Source organism: Micromesistius poutassou, assembly GCF_964030765.1.
Source record: "Micromesistius poutassou genome assembly, chromosome: 14".
Taxonomy (NCBI): Eukaryota; Metazoa; Chordata; class Actinopteri; order Gadiformes; family Gadidae; genus Micromesistius; species Micromesistius poutassou.
Window position 1 is genome coordinate 15,547,657 of NC_140284.1, and position 23,178 is coordinate 15,570,834.

General features: G+C 54.5%; 2 protein-coding genes across 3 annotated transcripts; one reads left to right on the top strand and one right to left on the bottom strand.

Moving 5' to 3' along the window:
• Positions 1-4,534: 4,534 nt before the first annotated feature.
• piga (phosphatidylinositol glycan anchor biosynthesis, class A) lies at positions 4,535-10,655 on the bottom strand. Its single transcript, XM_084478833.1, has 7 exons — positions 10,589-10,655; positions 9,857-10,354; positions 8,861-9,131; positions 8,368-8,500; positions 7,931-8,063; positions 6,371-6,577; positions 4,535-6,131 (listed from the first exon to the last, which is right to left on the bottom strand). The coding sequence occupies exons 2-7, from the start codon at positions 10,304-10,306 to the stop codon at positions 5,865-5,867; spliced, it is 1,461 nt and encodes a 486-aa protein (XP_084334959.1). The 5' UTR covers positions 10,307-10,354; positions 10,589-10,655; the 3' UTR covers positions 4,535-5,864.
• A 922-nt stretch (positions 10,656-11,577) lies between these two features.
• appb (amyloid beta (A4) precursor protein b) lies at positions 11,578-23,155 on the top strand. 2 transcript variants are annotated; one of them, XM_084478071.1, is made up of 17 exons: positions 11,578-11,739; positions 12,942-13,103; positions 13,572-13,701; positions 14,024-14,136; positions 14,429-14,619; positions 15,140-15,396; positions 16,686-16,822; positions 17,424-17,498; positions 18,492-18,650; positions 19,421-19,537; positions 19,674-19,773; positions 19,904-19,971; positions 20,157-20,283; positions 20,561-20,614; positions 20,804-20,874; positions 20,950-21,099; positions 21,249-23,155. In XM_084478071.1, the coding sequence occupies exons 1-17, from the start codon at positions 11,680-11,682 to the stop codon at positions 21,348-21,350; spliced, it is 2,073 nt and encodes a 690-aa protein (XP_084334197.1). In that variant the 5' UTR covers positions 11,578-11,679; the 3' UTR covers positions 21,351-23,155. The 2 variants fall into 2 exon arrangements, with proteins under 2 accessions (XP_084334197.1, XP_084334198.1); XM_084478072.1 differs by having other exon boundaries at positions 20,953-21,099.
• The last annotated feature ends 23 nt before the right edge of the window (positions 23,156-23,178 follow it).

Consider the following 23,178-nt stretch of genomic DNA (forward strand, 5'->3'; position numbering starts at 1 on the left):
TTTGAGGGGTGAACTGTTTCTGATACTCTTGTATATTATATATATTAGTGCTGTCAAACGATTAAAATACTTAATCGCGATTAATCGCATTAATGTCATAGTTAACTTGCGATTAATCGCAATTAATCACTCATTTGTATCTATTCTAAATGTCCCTTGATTTCTTTGTGTCCCATTATTTTTTCTCATTTTAATGCTCTTATCAACATGGAAAAGTGGATCGGCTTGCTTTGTGCAAATGTTTTTTTTTATTGAAAACAACATTGCCATATAGTGTAGTGTTCAATTTCACACTAACATTCTCACTTGGAGCAGTCATTCACACGTGGAGCAAATAATCGCTCAGACAATGTAACACTGTCCATCAATAAAAGGGTTAAAAAAATAAATAACAATAAAAAAATAACAAAAAAAACTTTAATCTTGCAATAAAAAAATGTACTCTGTTAAAATGGGTTTGCGTTAACTCCGTTAATAACACGTTTAACTGACAGCACTAAGCGACTCGGTGAACACGAGATACACTGCATTTTATTTTACAGCAGCATTGATAAAATAAAGCGTAATCTTGTTGGGAAAAAAAGTTTAAACGTATAAAAATACACTACGGTACGTGCTAATACAGTGCGCTGCACATTTTGTTAAAAAAGACCTTACATACCCATTCAGAGTTCGACAGCTAGATCGTCTAAAGTGATATATACATAAACACACCAAGAGGGGCGGGCACTGGTGGAGGAGGAAGTCCTTCAGGCGGGGGGGGAGGGGTCACTGGTGGAGGAGGAAGTCCTTCAGGCTAGGGGGCGGGGTCACTGGTGGAGGAGGAAGTCCTTCAGGCAGGGGGGCGGGGTCACTGGTGAAGGAGGAAGTCCTTCAGGCGGGGGGGGAGGGGCAGCTGGGCGCTGGGCAGACGGCTCCGCCCCAGACGGCGACGGACGGAGAGACGGCAGAACTGAGCCAGTGAGGCGGGACCTGCACAGGAAACACAAAACACACCGTTTAATATAGATAAAGGACACATGTATGTATTTAAGAATCAAATATATATAGGACATGTCTGTGTGTGTGTGTGGTCACATGCGTGCCTCTGTGTGTGTGTGTGTGCGTACGTGGTCACATGCGTGCCTGTGTGTGTGTGCGTACTGGTCACATGCGTGCCTGTGTGTGTGTGTGTGTGTGTGTGCGTCCGTACCCTTGCTCAGCAGCGTCCTCATGCCGGCGGCGGCCAGGTCCAGCGGCGTGTCTCCCTCGGCGTTCCTCCAGCTCCCATCGGCCCCGTAGGCCATCAGCAGCTCCACCGCCGGCCCCGCCCCCGCCGCCACCGCCGCGTGCAGCGGGCTGCTCCGCCCCCAGCCCCCGCACACGTCCGCACCTGGGGAGACAGCGTGGGACTGACTGACCTCGCCGGGCCTCACCTCCCAGCCCCAGAGTCCGTGTCTGTGTGTATTGTCCGTATCTGTGTGTATTGTGCGTGTCTGTGTGTATTGTCCGTATCTGTGTGTATTGTGCGTGTCTGTGTGTATTGATGTCTTTGTAAAGCATCCTTGAGTGTGAGAAAGGCGCTACATGTTATTATTATGAATGTTATTATCCTAATGAATACATATGAACGCTGTAACTCGCTCTCCCTGACCGAGAGGAGTAGAGACGCTGTGTGTGAGGTCAGAGGTCAGTGTGAGATCAGAGGTCATACCTGCAAGCAGCAGACTCTCCACACAGGCGGCGGCCCCCCCCAGGCAGGCGGCGTCCAGGGGGGTCCCCCCGCCGGGCCCCTGGGCCTCCAGGTCGGCCCCGGAGGACAGCAGGAGCTCCAGACACGCTCTGTGGCCTGAGACACAACACAGTCACTACACAACACTACACAGTCACAACACTACACTACACAACACAGAGTCACAACACAGTCACAACCCAACACAGAGTCACATCACAACACCACAACACCGTCACATCACACATGTCGTGCGCCCCCCTCACCTCTCCGGGCCGCCTCGTGGAGGGCCGATGGCAGCAGGCGGTTGGTCGGGGCGGCCGGGCTGCGTTCTAACAGCAGTCTGACGCAGGCGCTGCTGCCCCGGCTGCAGGCGTTGAAGAGGGGCGTGGCTCCGTCTGAGGACACCGCCTCCACCTGGACGGAGACACCTGGTCAGTTAGCCACCACGGAGACGGCCGTGTGTGTGTGTGTGTGTGTGTGTGTGTGTGTGTGTGGTCCCACCTGGGCGCCGTGCTCTAGCAGCAGCTTGGCACAGGGGGCGTGTCCGGCGAGGCAGGCCTCGTGCAGCGGGGGTGACGCCGTCCAGAGACCTCAGGTCAGCGGGGACGCCCTGAGGAGACAGACCTGTCACTCACAGCCGGACAGACAGCCCTCTGGGGGACAGGGGTGGACCATCAGAGACCACCAGAGACCACCAGGGTGGACCAGGTTAGCCCCTCAGCCTGATGGTATAAAGTGTTGTCTGTGTACTGGCGGCGGGAGGTTGCTGGTTCCCTACCTGGGTCAGCAGGGTCCTGAGGCTCAGCAGCCGGCCCTGGAACGCAGCGTCGTGCAGCGGGGTCCGGTCGGACCCGGACTCTGAGGGGACAGAGGGGCGGAACACAGAGTCACCCGTCGGCTGGGAGGAACCAGGACCAGCTCTCCAGAGGCTCAAGGACCCAGAGGAGTCTGGAGCCCACAAAGAAGACTCCCCCACTAAACAAACTCCACACTACACTAAACAAACTCCACACTACACTACACAAACTCCACACTACACTACACAAACTCCACAGTACACTAAACAAACTCCACACTACACTAAACAAACTCCACACTACACTAAACAAACACAACACTAAACAAACTCCACACTACACTACACAAACTCCACAGTACACTAAACAAACTCCACACTACACTAAACAAACTCCACACTACACTAAACAAACACAACACTAAACAAACTCCACACTACACTAAACAAACTCCACACTCACTCAACACAAGACAAAGGGAGATTCAACACAGAGACATGAAGGCTGTTGTGTAAGGCTCCCTCCTCCTGCTCGATTTAAACGTGTATAAACTATAAAATGTGACTTTAGCGTGACCTTACCAGCCATGAGGGCATTGCAGGCGAGACCCCCGTAGACCCGGAGGGAGCGCTGGACCCCGACCTGGGGGACCAGGAGGACTTCTGCCTGAGTGTCAGCCATGTTGAGGGAGTCCAGGTGTGCGTGTGTCCAGGTGTCTGTGTTCAGCTGCTTGTGGCAGAGACCCTCGTTGCGCCTCTTATCAGTCGCCCCCCCCCCCCCCCACCCCACCCCCCAACCCCACCCCCCGCCACACCCACGCCCACAACCCATGTCCATAACAAAGGCACGGGGGGCGACCTGTCATCTGCCTCCCCCCTCCCCCCTCCCCCTCTAGTCCGGCCAGAAGCCCAAACACCAGAGAACTACTGGTTCAAAACCACCAACCTCATGGTTCCAGTCCGAGTACACTTAGAGACCTCTTACTAACTCCTGGTCACCCTGCTGTGTGTAGAGACCTCTCACTAACTGGTCCCCCTGCTGTGTGTAGAGACCTCTCACTAACTGGTCCCCCTGCTGTGTGTAGAGACCTCTCACTAACTGGTCCCCCTGCTGTGTGTAGAGACCTCTCACTAACTGGTTCCCCTGCTGTGTGTAGAGACCTCTCACTAACTGGTTCCCCTGCTGTGTGTAGAGACCTCTCACTAACTGGTTCCCCTGCTGTGTGTAGAGACCTCTCACTAACTGGTCCCCCTGCTGTGTGTAGAGACCTCTCACTAACTGGTTCCCCTGCTGTGTGTAGAGACCTCTCACTAACTGGTCCCCCTGCTGTGTGTAGAGACCTCTCACTAACTGGTCACCCTGCTGTGTGTAGAGACCTCTCACTAACTGGTCACCCTGCTGTGGGGCGTCTCTTGGATCCAGCAGAACGACGTGCAGACTTCCCTCAGGCCGGAAACTAAAAGTCCCTTTTTAAAAGTCCAATAGGACAAAGAACTATTTTATTCCTAGCGCAATACGTTTGCTCAATTTGCACAATTCTTTGCACATACTTGTAAATATATTTGAATCTGATGACTAGATAAGTATGACAGTTTTTTAACTTATATTAGCCTGTGTCTATCGCTTTGTTGTGTGTGTGTTAAGACAAGTTTCCCTTTTGGGGCAATAAAGTTAAACTGAACTGAACTGTTTCTCTGAGGCGTGTATTCAGGACCGGCCGCATTCCACCGCCTCATCTGAGACGCTGCCTTGCTGAAGGGTCGTCGGGCGGAGTCACGCAGACACACCACCCTTCTGTTAATGACCCACTGATGGAAGCAATAGGCTACTTAAACAAAGAAACGCAGATCAAATGTATGACTTCAGTTCACTGTCAAGGACTCAAGAACAAACCAAACAGAAGATGTTGGTAGGAAATGTTATTTATAGAAATATACTTTCATTGTGAAAAAAGCATTTACAAAAATACATCCTGATTAGCATTTTAATCTCTTCCATCGTAGAGAGGTGAGTCGAGTGGCTCTCAGGCCCCTGATTAGCATGTGTTAGCCCAGGGGCCCGAGAGCCGTTAGGGTGCAAATCAAACACAAGCGTCTTTAGAAGGCAGAGCGGACCTTCAGCCAACATCTGCAACATCTGGACCATCTGTAGGGGCTAACATCTGGACCGTCTGTAGGGGTTAACATCTGGACCGTCTGTAGGGGTTAACATCTGGACCGTCTGTAGGGGTTAACATCTGGACCGTCTGTAGGGGTTAACATCTGGACCGTCTGTAGGGGTTAACATCTGGACCGTCTGTAGGGGTTAACATCTGGACCGTCTGTAGGGGTTAACATCTGGACCGTCTGTAGGGGTTAACATCTGGACCGTCTGTAGGGGTTAACATCTGGACCGTCTGTAGGGATCGACCGATATTTGGAGCCGATACTGATTTTGCTCCTCAATTGACATCATAAAAATGACACAATGATGATAACAAATGTTACAAGTCTCAATTCAAAAAAGGAACATTTATTAAATTGTCTGTAAATCATGCTGGGAAAAAATATATATATAAAAAATAAATAATAAATAAAACAATAATATCGGCGGGCCAATATATCGGTCGATCACTAGGTTAAACAGGACAGTGTAGGGGTTAAACATCTTAACACCGTCTAGTCAAAACTGGATTGAAAATAGTCCTAGATTGATCACACCCCGCTAGTTCCCTTTTCAGCCCTCTGCCATCAGGCAGAAGGTTAAGAAGCATCAGGTCCAGATCCCCGTTCTCAAACAGCACCTCAGGCTGAGGACCCCTGATGCCCACCAACACGCTGCGTCCTCCTCCTCAGGGGATTTAAACGCACTAGCACTTTGTCTTGTATGTTCACACTGGTAACAAGGCATATGTCTAGTTTTAATGCAATGTTGTTTGTGTGTGTGTCCAGTCAGACTTGTTCTGTGTGGTCTTGTCCTGCCCTGTGTGAGACAATATCACCAAAATGAATTCCAGACGATTTGCGTCGTTTGGCAATAATAGAATAGAAAAGACTTTACTAGTGCACATTAGTCCAACACTGACCCTAGAGACCTTGAGGGCCCCTCTGGAGACCTGGAGGGGGCCCCTCTGGAGACCTGGAGGGGGCCCCTCTGGAGACCTGGAGGGGGCCCCTCTGGAGACCTGGGGGGTCCCCTCTGGTAGGACCTGGTATGTGCCTCCATAGAAATGAACAGTGTTCATGTAGAAGACCAGGGGCCCCTCTGCTGTAGGGGCCCCAGCTCCATTAGACCAGGGGTCCCTCTGGTGTAGGGGCCCCAGCTCCATTAGACCAGGGGCCCCTCTGCTGTAGTGGGGCCCATAAGACCAGGGGTCACTCTGCTGTGCGGGCCCCCTCTCCAGCCTCCTCTGCTGGCGGGCCCCGTTGCGGGGCCCCCCACAGGGCCCGGGGCCCGCTGGCGTCCAGGGCGCGGTCCATGCCCTGGTCCGGGACCAGCCAGCGCAGCAGCAGCAGGAACAGGAAGTTGAGGACGGCCACGAAGGCGAAGATGGAGCCGGCCACGCCCCCGCAGTGGTCCCGGAGGCGGAGCAACCGGCCGGGCAGCGGGAGGACCTCCTCCACACACACCCGGTCATACACCTGGACACACACACATGCACACACACACACTTAACAACCCTCCTCCTTAACGAGCGTCGGACTGGGTTGATTGACGGCCCCCCGGACCCCGACACACCTGATGTGTGTCGGGGTCGGACCATGACCGGCCCTGACCTCCTCCTGACCTCCTGACCTCCTCCTGACCTCCTGACCCAGGGTTCAGGAGGTCAGGAGGAGGTGCGGTGGACCTCCTGCTGGAGGAGGTGCGGTGGACCCACCTTCTCGGTGCGCTCCGCCACGTCCCTCCAGGTGTAGAGGCTCTTGACGCGGGCGTGGACGGCGGCGGGCGAGGGCACGGCGCCGGAGCGCAGCCGGCCGATCACCGCCTCCAGCCCGGCGCTCAGGGAGCGCACGGTGGGCTCACACAGACAGATGAGGTCCTCAGGGAGCACCTCCGGGATCCCCCCCACCCGGGTACTGACCACCTGGGGAGAGGAGGGGGGGGAGAGGAGGGAGGAGAGAGGAGAGAGGAGGGGAGGGAGGAGGGGAGGGAGGAGAGAGGAGAGAGGAGGGGAGGGAGTAGAGAGGAGGGGAGGGAGGAGAGAGGAGGGGAGGGAGGAGGGAGGAGGGAGGAGAGAGGAGGGGAGGGAGGAGAGAGGAGGGGAGGGAGGAGGGGGGAGAGAGGAGGGGAGGGAGGAAAGAGGAGGGGAGGGAGGAGAGAGGAGAGAGGAGGGGAGGGAGGAGGGAGGAGAGAGGAGAGAGGAGGGGGGAGAGAGGAGGGGAGGGAGGAGAGAGGAGAGGAGGGGAGGGAGGAGAGAGGAGGGGAGGGAGGAGAGAGGAGAGAGGAGATAGGAGGGGGGAGAGAGGAGGGGAGGGAGGAAAGAGGAGGGGAGGGAGGAGAGAGGAGGGGAGGGAGGAGGGAGGAGAGAGGAAGGGAGGGAGGAGGGAGGAGAGAGGAGAGAGGAGGGGAGGGAGGAAAGAGGAGGGGAGGGAGGAGAGAGGAGGGAGGAGAGAGGAGGGGAGGGAGGAGGGAGGAGGGGAGGGAGGAGAGAAGAGGGAGGAGGGAGGAGGGAGGAGAGAGGAAGGGAGGGAGGAGGGAGGAGAGAGGAGAGGAGAGAGGAGGGAGGAGAGAGGAGAGGAGGGGAGGGAGGAGAAAGAACATTTTGAATTTGGTAGATTTGATTTCCTGTATTCTGGTGCATTTTGGGGATGGCCACTACCTATTACCTATTACCTACTATTCATTCAGATTCATAGCCTACATCCTGACTTGCAGGGCCTGGACAAGCTTACAAGCTTCCCCATTGTTGTTATTATGATATTCAGGCAAATCATGATCACTGTCCTATAGCGTCTTTTGCATTTTTAGCATTTTTTTTGAGTCTCAATATGGGACAGTTGCTTTATTTTGTTTATATGCTACAGGACGAAAGACTCAATTAATATGTAACTTACTTGCTCCTTTTAAGTATAACATTGCTTGGGGAGTCCAATTCCTCCACTGAAATGGGTGGAAAGTGCTTTTACAACTCTCTGCTAGTTAGCTATCTATCTCTTATCTGCTGTAGTTGTGTTGCACGAGTGTTGCTGAGGGAGGTAGCCTATTTGATTGATTCACTGAATTTAATCTATATAGTATTATGGTATAACATATGGTATGGTATAATATATGGTATAACATAGTATAATACTATATTGATTTAGTATTGTATATTTATTATCAATAACCAATCAGCCCCCCCTACCTGCAGGCCCGCAGCTGGCCCCCTCCTCCCCTGCCCCCCCTCCCCCCCACCTGCAGGCCCGCAGCTGGCCCCCTCCTCCCCTGCCCCCCCTACCTGCAGGCCGCAGCTGGCCCCCTCCACGATGGCCATGCAGAAGGCCTCCGTCAGGGAGGTGTTGAGGAAGATGTGGCCCTGGACCAGGACGTCCCGCACCTCCCGGTGCTCCAGGGCCCCCAGCAGACGCACCCTGGGGACACATGAGGCATGAGGCCCCTGGGAGACATGAGGCCCCTGGGACACATGAGGCATGAGGCCCCTGGGAGGCATGAGGCATGAGGCCCCTGGGAGGCATGAGGCCGCTGGGAGACATGAGACATGAGGCCCCTGGGGAGACCTGGCACTGAGCAGGGGGAGAGGACTGAGGAGGAGGAGGAGGAGGAGGAGGGAGGGGGAGGAGGAGGGAGGAGGAGGGGGGGGGGGACTGAGGAGGAGCAGGAGGAGGGGGAGGAGGAGGAGGGAGGAGGGACTGAGGAGGAGCAGGAGGAGCTCACCTGTCGTGCAGCTGGTACTTCTCCCTCACCTCCTCCAGGATGATCCTCTTGGGCCCCTCCCCCCCGATCAGGAAGTCCAGGTCAGGGTGTCGGAGGCAGAGCTCCGGGATGATGCCCCCCAGGAGGTCGATGCCTGCGCGGGGGGGGGGGCGTTAACAACAACGAGAGTCCTCATTAACTATTACCATAGTCATACATTAGAATGATGTAGCTCTGAAACAAACTAGTGGACCATCAGAACACTGTAGCAGCAACCAGGCTCCACGCTGTACCAGTGACATCTCCACTAACAACAGGGGCCCTCACCCCCCCCCCCCCCCCCCCTCCCCCCAGCCCTCTGTCTCCTCACCCCTCCTCACCCCCCTCCCCCCAGCCCTCTCTCTCCTCACCCCACCTCCCCCCCAGTGTCTCTCCTCACCCTTGCGGTACACCAGTCTGCCCCTCCTCCTCCTCACCCCTCCTCTCTCTCTCCCCCCACCCTCCCCCTCCTCACCCTTGCGGTACACCAGTCTGCTGATCACCACCACGGTGATGCGGTCCCTGGGGGCCCGGGCGGGCTCGGGGGTGAAGTCGGTGGGGTCCACGGCGTTGGGGATGACGGAGACGATGCGGGGGTCCAGCGCGGCGCGCAGCACCGTGTTCTCCTTGCTGGTGTAGGAGACGCACACGATGTGGGTGGTGTCACACAGCGACACCGTCAGCAGCTTGTTGGTCAGAACTGAACTCATGTCCGCAAAGCCGAAGAGGGAGTGGTCAGTGAACACCTGGAGACAGAGGGGGAGGGGTCAGTGAACACCTGGAGACAGAGGGGGAGGGGTCAGTGAACACCTGGAGACAGAGGGGGAGGGGTCAGTGAACACCTGGAGACAGAGGGGGAGTGGTCAGTGAACACCTGGAGACAGAGGGGGAGGGGTCAGTGAACACCTGGAGACAGAGGGGGAGGGGTCAGTGAACACCTGGAGACAGAGGGGGAGTGGTCACGGAGGGGGAGGGGTCAGTGAACACCTGGAGACAGAGGGGGAGTGGTCACAGAGGGGGAGGGGTCAGTGAACATCTGGAGACAGAGAGGGAGTGGTCACAGAGGGGGAGGGGTCAGTGAACACCTGGAGACAGAGGGGGAGTGGTCACAGAGGGGGAGGGGTCAGTGAACATCTGGAGACAGAGGGGGAGTGGTCACAGAGGGGGAGGGGTCAGTGAACACCTGAAGACAGAGTTGGTTAGTTAGCGTTAGTGAGTTAGAGTTGGTTAGTTACAGTTGGTTTGTTAGAGTTGGTTCGTTAGTTAGTGAGTTAGAGTTGGTTAGTTAGAGTTAGAGTTGGTTAATTAGAGGTAGTGAGTTAGAGTGGGTTGAGGTAGTGAGGTAGAGTGGGTTAACCTTTCATACAGCACTCTTCACCAGTGTTTAGTGTAGGAACAGAACCAGAACATGTATTTATTTAACTGAGGAGGAGAGCGCGGCGGGCCCCTGGGGGCCCATTGGGGGCCTCACCGTGTTCAGACCCATGGTCTTGGCGTGGAACAGGGCGTCGTGGGCCATGGCGGAGAAGGAGCTGTGGGCGTGCACCACGGTGATGGCCTCCCTCACGAACACGCATCGCAGCAGCGGCAGGCTGTGGAAGCAGCTGGTGGCGGTGGACTGGTTGTACATGACCTGCAGCGGCAGGTAGTACACCTTCAGCCCGCCCGTCAGGTAGCGCACGCCCTTCCTGCGGCCGTACGCATGCGTGGCGATCACCACCTTGTGGCCCTTCTCCATCAGGCACTGGGACAGCTGGTAGATGTGGCTCTCCACCCCACCCATGTTGGGGTAGAAGAAGTCCGACACCATGCAGATGCTGTGCTTCCGGTTGGGGGTGGAGGCTGTGGGGGTGGAGGCGGTGGTGTCCGCCTCGGAAGCTCCTTCCCCCGTCCCGTCGGCCCTCCTCCTCCGCGGGGCCATCTGGAGATCTGGAGGTCTGGAGGTCTTCTTCACGAGGTCCACGAGGAGCTGGAACAGAGCAGAACTCAGTGCTCCTGAACGCTCGGTCAGTCCCGATCACGAGAACACGCGTTCTGACCTAAGGCTGAGTGCGACCAGAGATGAGCAGGGACTCGACCCCAGAGAGATCTGGTCTGTGTTCACACATGAGTGACGTGAACGCTTCGCTCCATTTAGACGAGAGACCCTCGCGAATTAAACGAGCTCGTTTAGCGGGTCGTGGGTGTGAATCCTGAGCCTTACCTTGTAAACATGTTCTAGTCCTCTCAGAAGTCAGCAGACTGCAGAGCCGGTTTCAGCTCGGTGAGCCACTTCCGGGTAGGCTCTGTTACGTCACACGGAGACCTGCTCTGACGCGTTTCAGTCTGAAACTTTTGAAGTTAAAGACTTTAAACATTACCCTGATTTAATCAAAGTCGTTATTCAATTAAAAAAACTGAATTGACTTCTAAAACGTTTTTTTGCAAGAATAAACTGTACGTGTAGAATAGATCATGTATAAATTATAAGTACAAATATAGTTGAATGGCAAACAAAACGTAAACAATATAACATATACAAACATATACAATAATATATAAAATGTAAACAAATGTATAATAATATTATTATAATTATTATAATAAAAAAACATATATATTAACATATATTTATAAATATATTAAATGACGCTAAGGAAAAATAAGCCAATCAAAATGCTACGAACTATTTTATATATATTTCATATTCTATATATATACAATATTAAATATAGTATATTATAGTATTCACAAATACAAAAGCACGTCATATCCACTAGATGTCGTCTTATTCACACTTTTTGTCAATTTGTCGACATAGGTGTGATTAAGATCTGCAATTATTGGCCAATTTAAAACAAATAAATGCATTTAAAAAATGTCTTTGCACTTTCAATTAATCAAAAAATTGTATTTAATAAGTAGGCCCAATTAAACCCGATGTATTGGCTTATAGAGTATAACCTATAACCCACGACATCACCCAGAAACACGGTGCGTAATATAGCTGCATCCTCTTTATTATAAGCTTTATTTATTATATACAGACATTCATTAAGAATGTCTGTATGTCTGTCGGAGTGAAGACAGACGGACTCTCTCCCGCCCTCCTCCTCCCGGGGTTTGTGTGTGGGGGGGGGTGCGGTCAGGTGACCGAACAGCTGCCTCCCCCCCCACCCCCCATCAACACACAGCCTCCCAGTACCAGCCGTCAGTAGTCGGGCTTGGAGAACCGGAGAACCGGAGGACGGGAGTACAATAGTCCGCCGCTCAGTCTTCTTCCACCGTCCCGTACCGCGCGCGCAGAGCGCAGAGATGGCGCGTCGCGCGGCGCTGCTGGTGTTACTGGGAGCGACCTTGGCTCTGGCGTCGGAGGTGAGTCCGTACTCGGAGCTCTGGTCTGCGGCCACTGGTGCTCTGGCTGTGACCGATCGGCTACACATGAAGCCCACAACATCATCCTAACGGGTTATTGTTATATATGATATCTGATCTGAAACTGGTTTAATAAGACGGGATGTGATCATGCCTCCGGTAGAGACAAGCCTCCATTGTGTTCAGGCATTGAGCTCCACAGGGTTGTCGGTCTGATACCCTCAGTAACCAGCCGGTTTATTATCGTGTTGATGCACCGGGCTGCGGGGGGTCATACGGTCCATGTGGGTTGGACGTCAGAGGTGTGTGAGTGACAGATGTCAGATGTCATCAGATGTCGTCATGCAGATGTTGAGCTGGTTCTTGGTGGTTGTGTAACGAGAGGACGTTAAACGGGTGGTTTAATGGTCGCACTGGTCATTAGAACATCGCGTCTCTAAACAGTAGGTTCTGAGATCAGTCCCACACACCGCCCGTCTGAAGCGTTACGCATGTTAAGTTAACGCGTTAACGTGTTAACATGTTCATCCCCGCTCCTCACGTCATCACGTCAACACGTCATGCGTTAAGGTCGGGTTCGTCAGAATAACCTCATCAACCGGAGCCTCGATCGGTTCCATCCCGGTCCGTGTTGTTGTCCTCGTGCTGCTCCGCAGTGCTCCGGTTCTCAGGCTCGAGTTCCGGCGGGATGTGAGCCCAGAGTGACACGAGCAAGATGGCGTCCGAGCGCTGCTGCCTGACTGGCCCGGGTAGAGATGCAGCCCGGTAGCCTATAGGAAGAGAGAGAGGGATGTGTTGTGCATATGCAGCATGATGAAAATAATCACTGACAGCCAGTGGCGTACTTAGCCCTTTGGGTGCCGTAGCGAAGTTGCGATCGGACGGGATTGTTGACGGGGGAGGGGGGGATCGGATTGTGAAGTTGTGATCGGATTTTTATAAAGACAATATAGATATGGGGAAGAAATATAAGGACGGTATTTTGGGGGCCCCCAAAGGCCTCGATGGGGCCTTCTATCGGGCCTGGGGCTCCAGGCAAGTGCCTGGTTTGCCTAACAGTACGGTCCGTCCCTGCTGACAGCCAATGATAGCGATAGCCATGAACCTTGATACAGGTCCACACATAAAGTCCTGCCCCTGACTCTTCCTTCCTGACTGTTCCTTCCTGACTGCTCCTTCCTGCCTGGTTCCTGTCCCCCCAGGCTGATGAGGTGCTGGGCCTGCTGGCAGAGCCGCAGGTGGCCATGTTCTGTGGGAAGCTCAACATGCACGTGGACATTCAGAGCGGGAGGTGGGGGCCCGACCCGGCCGGAGCCAAGAGCTGCATCGGCACCAAGGAGGGGATCCTACAGTACTGCCAGGAGGTGAGAGAGAGAGAGAGACAAGGTTCACAAGCAAATGCATTTCTTAGACTGTAGTCCGTTGGGCCATGGAGATGTGTTCCCCTGGAGGCTGTGGGCCTTCCTGGTGGGCGTGTCCACAGTGTCCTGGTGGGCGTGTCCACAGTGTCCTGTGGGCGTGTCTGACGTCCTGGTGGGCGTGTCTGACGTCCTGGTGGGCGTGTCCACAGTGTCCTGTGGGCGTGTCTGACGTCCTTGTGGGCGTGTCCACAGTGTCCTGGTTGGCGTGTCCACAGTGTCCTGGTGGGCGTGTCCACAGTGTCCTGGTGGGCGTGTCCTGGTGGGCGTGTCCACAGTGTCCTGGGGGCGTGTCCACAGTGTCCTGGTGGTGTGTCCACAGTGTCCTGTGGGCGTGTCTGACGTCCTGGTGGGAGTGTCCACAGTGTCCTGGTGGGCGTGTCTGACGTCCTGGTGGGCGTGTCTTGTCCCCAGGTGTATCCAGAGCTGCAGATCACCAACGTGGTGGAGGCCAACCAGCCAATCAGCATCCAGAACTGGTGCAAGAAGGGACGCAAGACGTGCGGCAGCCACACCCATATCGTGGTGCCGTACCGCTGCCTCGGTGAGCCTCACACACACACACACACATACACACACACACACTGCCTCGGTGAGCCTCACACACACACACACACACACACATACACACACACTGCCTCGGTGAGCCTCACACACACACACACACACACACACACACACACACACAGACACACTGCCTCGGTGAGCCTCACACACACACATACACACACACACACACACTGCCTCGGTGAGCCACACACACACACACTGCCTCTCTGGGCCTGCCCCCGTGCTGCGGGCAGTCTGGTCCAATGGGTGTTCTTGATTCTTCGTGACGAGGGACAGACGGACTGCTTGTGTTGCAGTGGGGGAGTTTGTGAGCGACGCTCTGCTGGTTCCTGACCAGTGCAAGTTCCTGCACCAGGAGCGCATGGACCAGTGTGAGAGCCACCTGCACTGGCACACCGTGGCCAAAGAGGTCAGTGGGGGCGGGGCTCTGTGTGATGACTCGTGAAGGGGGCGGGGCTCTGTGTGGTGACTCATGAAGGGGGCGGGGCTCTGTGTGATGACTCGTGAAGGGGGCGGGGCTCTGTGATGACTTGTGAAGGGGGCGGGGCTCTGTGTGATGACTCGTGAAGGGGGTGGGGCTCTGTGTGATGACTCATGAAGGGGGTGGGGCTCTGTGTGATGACTCATGAAGGGGGCGGGGCTCTGTGTGATGACTCGTGAAGGGGGCGGGGCTCTGTGTTAACGGATGTCGTCCTCCTCAGTCCTGCGGCGATCGCTCGATGAATCTCCATGACTACGGGATGCTGTTGCCATGCGGCATCGACCGTTTCCGGGGGGTGGAGTTTGTGTGCTGCCCCGCGGAGGCGGAGCCTGAGGCGGACAGCGGCCAGCAGGAAGGGGCGGAGTCTGACGTCTGGTGGGGCGCAGCCGAGAATGAGTACACTCATAACAGGTGATCACATGACCCTGGTAACAGCTGATCACATGACACATAACAGGTGATCACATGACCCTGATAACAGCTGATCACATGACCCTGATAACAGGTGATCACATGACCCTGATAACAGCTGATCACATGACACATAACAGCTGATCACATGACACATAACAGGTGATCACATGACACATAACAGGTGATCACATGACCCTGATAACAGCTGATCACATGACCCTGATAACAGCTGATCACATGATTTGATAACAGCTGATCACATGACACATAACAACTGATCACATGACACTGATGACAGGTGATCACATGACCACCTTACGGCTGAGGCTCACCCTGTGGGTGCTGAGGTGAGGCTCACCCTATGGGTGCTGAGGCTCACCCTGTGGGTGCTGAGGTGAGGCTCACCCTATGGGTGCTGAGGCTCACCCTATGGGTGCTGAGGTGAGGCTCACCCTATGGGTGCTGAGGCTCACCCTATGGGTGCTGAGGCTCACCCTATGGGTGCCTGTCTCCTCAGTGTGACCCGGCAGACGGACATGGGGGCCGCCGCCACCGAGGATGAGGAGGATGAGGACGAAGAGCACGCCGAAGACCGGGACCAGGACGGAGAGGAGGAAGAGGAGGAGGAGGAGGAAGAGGAGGACGAAGAGGAGGAAGAGGAGGAGGGAGACGAGGACGGAGACGCCACGGACGAGAGGGACAGCGACAAGCGCAGCGCCAGCATCGCCATGACGACCACCACCACCACGGAGTCGGTGGAGGAGGTGGTCCGAGGTGAGAGCAACAGGAATAACTCAGACTCAGAGCAGTACTGCCTGTCTGTCTGCAGCAGGAAGTCCAGGGGCCCCGGCCCAGAGCTAACCAGAGCTAACCAGAGCTAACTCAGCGCTAACCAGAGCTAACGCTGAGCTAACTCAGAGCTAACGTTGAGCTAAACAGAGCTAACTCAGAGCTAACTCAGTGCTAACCCAGAGCTAACACAGAGCTAACTCAGAGCTAACCAGAGCTCACCAGAGCAAACCCAGAGCTAACCAGAGCTAACTCAGAGCTAACTCAGAGCTAACCAGAGCTCACCAGAGCAAACCCAGAGCTAACCAGAGCTAACTCAGAGCTAACCAGAGCTAACCCAGAGCTAACGCCAAGCTTACCAGAGCTAACACCGAGCTAACCATAGCTAACGCAGAGCTAACTCAGTGCTAACGCCGAGCTTACCAGAGCTATCCTGAGCTAACCCAGAGCTAACTCAGAGCTTACCAGAGCTAACTCAGAGCTAACCAGAGCTAATGCCGAGCTAACCCAGATCTAACCAGAGCTAACTCAGAGCTAACCAGAGCTAACCCAGAGCTAACCAGATCTAACTCAGAGCTAACCAGAGCTAACCAGAGCTAACTCAGAGCTAACGCCGAGATAACTCAGAGCTAACCAGAGCTAACGCTGAGCTAACCAGAGCTAACTCAGAGCTAACGCTGAGCTAACCCAGAGCTAACCCAGAGCTAACTCAGAGCCAACCCAGAGCTAACTCAGAACTAATGCCGAGCTAACCAGAGCTAACGCCGAGCTAACCAGAGCTAACGCCGAGCTAACCCAGAGCTAACGCCGAGCTAACCAGAGCTAACGCAGAGCTAACCAGAGCTAACCCAAGCTAACCCAGAGCTAAGCTCTAGAGTTACTCTAGTGTGTGTGTGTGTGTGTGTGTGTGTGTGTGTGTGTGTGTGTGTGTGTGTGTGTGTGTGTGTGTGTGTGTGTGTGTGTGTGTGTGTGTGTGTGTGTGATAAGGAGCTAGGTATGAACAGGTCAGTCCAGTTCTGCCGTCTCTCTCTCTCTCTCTCTCTGCTCCAGCTCTGTGGTGGAGCATGACTCAGCACTGCCCTGATGCTGAGTCAACACTCCTATTATCACACACACACACACACACACACACACCTGGCTCCCCCCAGCTGTCCTCTGCTCACCTCTCTAACAGGATGTGTTGTTCAACTCTGTGTGTTCTGAGCCTCTCGTCCAATCAGCTGTCTGCTGTCTTCAGACCGGTTTAAGCCCTAACGTCCTGCTCCCCCCCTCAGCGCCCACCACGGACCCCAGCCCCCCCAGCCCCGCGGACCCCTACCTGGGGGGCCCCCCGGGGGCCGGAGGGGAGCACAGAGACTTCCAGAAGGCCAAGGAGAACCTGGAGGCCAAGCACCGCGACAAGATGGCCCAGGTCTGCTGCACCTCCTCCACCTCCCCCTCCACTTCTTCCTCCACCTCCTCCACCTCCACCTCCACCACCACCACCAGCACCACCACCACCACCATCTCCTCCTCCTCCTCCACCACCACCACCTCCTCCACCTCCACCAAACACACTACCTCCAGCTTCTCCTCCTCCTCCTCCACCTCCACACACACACACACACCACCACCACCTCCTCCTCCACCACCATGACAAGACGGCCCAGGTCTGCTGCACCCCCTGTGTGGTGAGGGGGTGATGTTTGTGTGGTGAGGGGGTGATGTTTGTCTGAGGTGGTGAGGGGGTGATGTTTGTGTGGTGAGGGGGTGATGTTTGTCTGAGGTGGTGAGGGGGTGATGTTTGTGTGGTGAGGGGGTGAGGGGGTGATGTTTGTGTGGTGAGGGGGTGAGGGGGTGATGTTTGTGTGGTGTGTTGTGCTATGCCAATCTGGTGGATATATGTCTATGTTAAATGGAATGAATGTGTGTATTCTAATGTATCCTGTGTGTTTTATCAGTGAGACCATTTTCATGCAGGACATGACAATAAAGTCTATTCTACTCTACTCTACTCTACTCTTGTCTGTCAGGTGATGAGGGAGTGGGAGGACGCAGAGCGACAGGCCAAGAGTCTCCCTCGTGCTGACAAGAAGGCCGTCATCCAGGTAGGACACACACACACACACACACACACACACACACACACACACTAACATACACACGCACACACACAAACACACGCACATGAACACGCCCACACACTCACGCGCACACACACACACACACACACACACACACACACACACACACACACACACACACACACACACACACACACACACACACACACACACACACACACACACACACACACACACACACACACACACACACAGTAGTAGTAGTAGTGAGTATGTTTGGTGTTTGAGGACGTCAGCCGACCCGGGTGTCACCTGACTGTACCAACACCGGTTTCAGCCAATCAGAGAGAGCGATCGCCGGTCCTTCCGTGCCACCAGAGATGGGTTTGTCCCTTGTGTTTAGTGTTGGGTTACCGTCTGGTGTGTGTCTGTTAATCTATGTCTATGTGTGTGTCTATTTGTGTGTGTGTGTGCGTGCGTGCCTGCGTGCGTGCATGGTGTGTGCGTGCGTACGTGCCTGCGTGCGTGCGTACGTGCCTGCGTGCGTGCGTGCGTGCGTGCGTGCGTGCGTGCGTGGTGCGTGCGTGCGTGCGTGCGTGGTGCGTGCGTGCGTGCGTGGTGCTTGCGTGCGTGCGTGCGTGGTGCGTGCGTGCGTGCGTGGTGCGTACGTGCGTGCGTGGTGCGTACGTGCGTGCGTGGTGTGTGCGTGGTGTGTGCGTGGTGCGTGCGTGGTGTGTGCGTGCGTGGTGTGTGCGTGGTGCGTGCGTGCGTGGTGCGTGCGTGCGTGCGTGGTGTGTGCGTGGTGTGTGCGTGGTGTGTGCGTGGTGTGTGCGTGCATGCGTGGTGTGTGCGTGCGTGCGTGGTGTGTGCGTGCGTGCGTGGTGTGTGCGTGCGTGGTGCGTGCGTGGTGTGTGCGTGGTGCGTGCGTGCGTGCGTGGTGTGCGTGGTGTGTGCGTGGTGCGTGCGTGCGTGCGTGGTGTGCGTGGTGCGTGCGTGGTGTGTGCTTGCGTGCGGCAGCTCTTCCAGCAGCGGGTGGAGGCGCTGCAGCAGGAGGCGGCGGCGGAGCGGCAGCAGCTGGTGGAGGCGCACATGGCCAGGGTGGAGGCGCTGCTCAGCGGCCGGAGCCGCCTCGCCCTGGACAGCTACCTGACCGCCCTGCAGGCCACGCCCCCACGGGTACACACACACACACACACACACACACACACACACACACACACACACACACACACACACACACACACACACACACACACATATTAACATGCATCCATTCTTTGGAATGAGTGCTGACAGAGAATCTCACAGACTGATGCTGCTATCCATTGGGCCTTTAGTGCTGACCTGCTCGACGAGAGCGTGACGTAAGGTCCTGGCTCTTCCCACCTTGAAAGTGTGCCAGTAGTCTTTTGTGTGCGACGAGTGGGAGAATAACTGACGCCTCCAGGACGGCAGCAGTAGCAGCCTAGTCATTGTTGTTAGCAACATTAGGCTCTTTAGCAAACCAGCTCGAAAACACAACTTGACATTGTATCGCACCCACAGCAAGACCGTGCAAATGCATACATTGGTGACCGGATTAAAGCAGCAACGTAATCAAGTGTGTGAGAGCAGTGCACGTCGACATTAAAGACACCGACGTGGAGCAAAGAGCAAGAAAATACATCTCAACTTGATAACTACGGGCGCGGCCATCTTCGTTCGTCGAGTGTCACGGGGATCGTTGGCGACTCGGTCACTCATCAGAAGCCCCAGTGGGAGCTGATGTCCCCAAAGAAAAGGAGGCGAGCCTCAATGCATCAATGCATCAATGCCGCAAGAAAGCTGGGAGATCCGACTGGGTTGGTGGGCGTACCAAACAAATGGATTGCACCATGAAGCAGACTCATCTTGTGTTAACCCCGCCCCCCTCCCTCCCCCCCTCCACCCCTCCCCCGCCCCCCCAGCCCCGGCAGGTCCTTGGCCTCCTGAAGAAGTACGTGCGGTCGGAGCAGAAGCAGCGACAGCACCGCCTGAAGCAGTACGAGCACCTCAGGGTGGTGGACCCCCGCAGGGCAGGGGAGGTACGACCACACACACACACACACACACACACACATATAAACACACACACATAAACACACACACACACAAATATAAACACACACCTACACAGCGTATGCACTGAGGGTTCTGAACCCCTTTGTCCACGGCCCTCAGGTGATGACTCATCTCCGTGTGATTGACGAGAGGCTGAACCAATCACTGGGGCTCCTCTACAAGGTCCCAGAAGTCGCTGAGCAGATCCAAACCCAAGTTGGTAAGTGATGACCTTCATCACATATATGACACGGAGAAGATCCCCTCACTTCTCTCTCTCACACTCTCTCTCTCTCTCACACTCTCTCTCTCTCTCTCTCTCCCTCTCACACACTTTCTCTCTCTCTCAGCTGTTCTGATGCAGAAGGTTCAGGCAGAGCTGTCTCAGCAGGTCTCCTCCCTGCAGAGCGATGGGCGGGTGAGTTACACTCAACACATGGTCTCTCTCTCTCTCTTTCTGAGGCTCTCTCTCTCTTTCTCTTTGAGTTTCCCAGTCTCCTCCCCCCTCACCCCCTGGGGGGTCCCAGTCTCCTCCCCCTGCCTCCCCCCTCACCCCCTGGGGGGTCCCAGTCCCCTCACCCTCTCTCTCTCTCCCTCGTCCAGGCGGAGGGGCGGGTCAGCTACGGTGACGACGCCCTGATGCCTGACAGTTCGGGGCCCCTGGACCCGGCCTACCGCTCCGGGCCCCTGGACCGGCTGAGGTTCATCCAGCCCAACACCGAGAACCACGGTACGGGGGGGGGGGGGCTGTTGTGTTGACCCTGTTGTGTTGATCCTGTTGTGTTGACCCTGTTGTGTTGACCCTGTTTACCCTGTTGTGTTGACCCTGTTGTGTTGATCCTGTTGTGTTGATCCTGTTGTGTTGACCCTGTTGTGTTGACCCTGTTGTGTTGATCCTGTTGTGTTGACCCTGTTGACCCTGTTGTGTTGACCCTGTTTACCCTGTTGTGTTGATCCTGTTGTGTTGATCCTGTTGTGTTGACCCTGTTGACCCTGTTGTGTTGCAGTGGAGCCGGTGGACATGCGGCCCCTCCCAGACCGAGGCCGGCCCCCCCTCCCAGGTAGGACGGGGCCCCGGGGTGTAAATGTGTCTGTAGGCGTCTGTCTGCTCGTTGCTCGACATATTCAAGAGGAACGCTGGTTCTGCTGCACTACTGAGGATTGGTTGGTTGATGGTTGGTTGATGGTTGGTTGATGGTTGGTTGATGGGGGTTGATGGTTGGTTGATGGTCCAGGGGGTGTGTCTCCAGGGTCTCCGGGGCTGGAGGTCGGCGTGGCGCCAGAGGAGCAGCAGGGCTACGAGGTCCACCACCAGAGGCTGGTAGGAGGCTCCTCACAGGACTCATGCTGGTGCTCCGGTCATGAGGTCTGACCTGCTGACCCTTCCTGCTCCCAGCAGGTGTTCTTCGCTGAGGACGTGGGCTCCAACAAGGGCGCCATTATCGGACTGATGGTGGGAGGAGTCGTCATAGCGACGATGATTGTCATCACCCTGGTGATACTGAGGAAGAAACAATACTCGTCCATCCATCATGGTGTGATCGAGGTAAAGGACCGACGGGGAGGGGGGCATGTGTCCCTGAGGGGTAACATACTATAGTGGTTACCATGGCATCATAGCGGTTACCATGACATCATAGTGGTTACCATGGTACCATAGTGGTTTCCCTGGTGGCTGAAGGCTGTGTTCCTCAGGTGGACGCGGCGGTGACCCCGGAGGAGAGACACCTGACCAAGATGCAGCAGAACGGCTACGAGAACCCCACCTACAAGTTCTTCGAGCAGATGCACAACTGAAGTCTTCTCTTAGGTCCTCGCCCCCCGCCTCACGGCCCGCTCCCTCCCGGCTCCGCCCCTCCCCTGGGTGTACCTCGTGTTGTTGTTGGGTTGTAGACCCGGTCCAGACCACCTGGTCCAGACCCAGGGGGTCCGGCGGCCCGGACCCACGATGGAACATAGGCTCCTGACCCCTGACCCCTAGAATGCCTCGACCCCTGACCCCCACTGACCTGCTATCGGTCAGACATTGGTCGCCCATTCCACTTGCACAATGTAAGCCAATCACAGAGCACATGTCATAGTTTTTGTACAGAGTAGCAAACGGCATGTCTTATATCAGGTTATCGTCACAGGATTGACTCCTTTGATGTGTCAGACGTATTGTCCCGGTTCCTCCTCATGCTCCAGACAACAGCTGGGCTGTTTATGACAGGGTGAGCCCTAACCATGTTTATGACAGGGCGAGCCCTAACTAGGCCTGGGCGATATGACTAAAAGACATCACGATATAACTTGATCGATATCGATAACTATTGATAATTTTAATGACCTAAAAAGACTAGGAATTACCATGCTGGATTTAAACACTTCTGTTTAACACTTAATATGACCTTCCACTGTTCTTCATTGATAAATACTCCAATGTCGATACAATGAAAAAAAATCAAAAAAATGATTGTAAATAAGTATGGAACCGTGTTTGTGTAACAAACCCAGCTGCTAGATTCAGTGGTCCAGTCTCTATCGATATATATTGAACATGTTTATATTGATATAGATTAAAAGTCTATCACGATACGAAAATTTGTTTTATTGCCCAGGCCTAGGCCTAACCCTGTTCATGACAGGGTGAGCCCTAACCCTGTTCATGACAGGGTGAGCCCTAACCCCAACGCTCTTAAAGCTCTTCAAAACGCTTCAGGTTGGTTTTTTAAAAAACCAAGGAAAGAAAAAGCAAGAGTGAAAAATATATACAGAATATAGACAGCTTAAAGATGAGCGTTTTTTCATTTGATGAGCATTGATGAGGTAAGCTGTGAGTAAACGTAATGCATGTTGACTCAGACCTCCTGGCAGGGTAGTATATTTCTAGGGTTAGGTTTCTTGGTGACATCAGGAGGTGTAGGAACATTGTGCTTCGCTGTAACACAGACTTGCTTTAAGGCATCTTTCCTCTCCCCGTTCTGCATGGGCAGAACAACCGCTCTGTGATATTATATTGTAGTAGTGTCTGCCATTTTGAGTTCTATGCACTCGAGTTCCCTTCTTTAGTTGATTCCCCGTCGCCGGACTTCAGATCTGCAGCCTGCTCTGCACATATCCCCACCCTGCTGCACATTCCCCTGAAACCATGTCTCACATCACATTCTATTTTTCTATCTTTGTTTATACGTGTACAGTGTGTTCAGTGGTGATAACCTTTGCTTGCCTATTGGTTAAGTGTTTTAGTTGTCAAGTCTCCCGCTTCTAGAGCGGACAAACCCGACCTGCTGACCGGCATGTTAGAACCACGAGCATGAAGAGACCGAACCACCTCATTACCCAGAAGGCCATATTCCAGTCCACCTCCACCTCTGCCGTGATGAATGACGACCGACGATGAATAGTGCACAACCAGGAGACCCTGAGGCCTCCTGACCCCCCCCACGGTGGGGAGACACGCTGAGGGGGGGTTCAGTGATTTTATCATTGAACTTATTTAACTTTAATCATTTGATTCTTTGAAGGCTTGTTGCAATAATGATGAAGTCATCACCAGGGATCACTTCCTGTTCAGCTCAGTGAACCGCCTGCTTAGTGAACCGCTTTGTACTCACAACCCCCTGAATAAAGTTTGAATGTACAG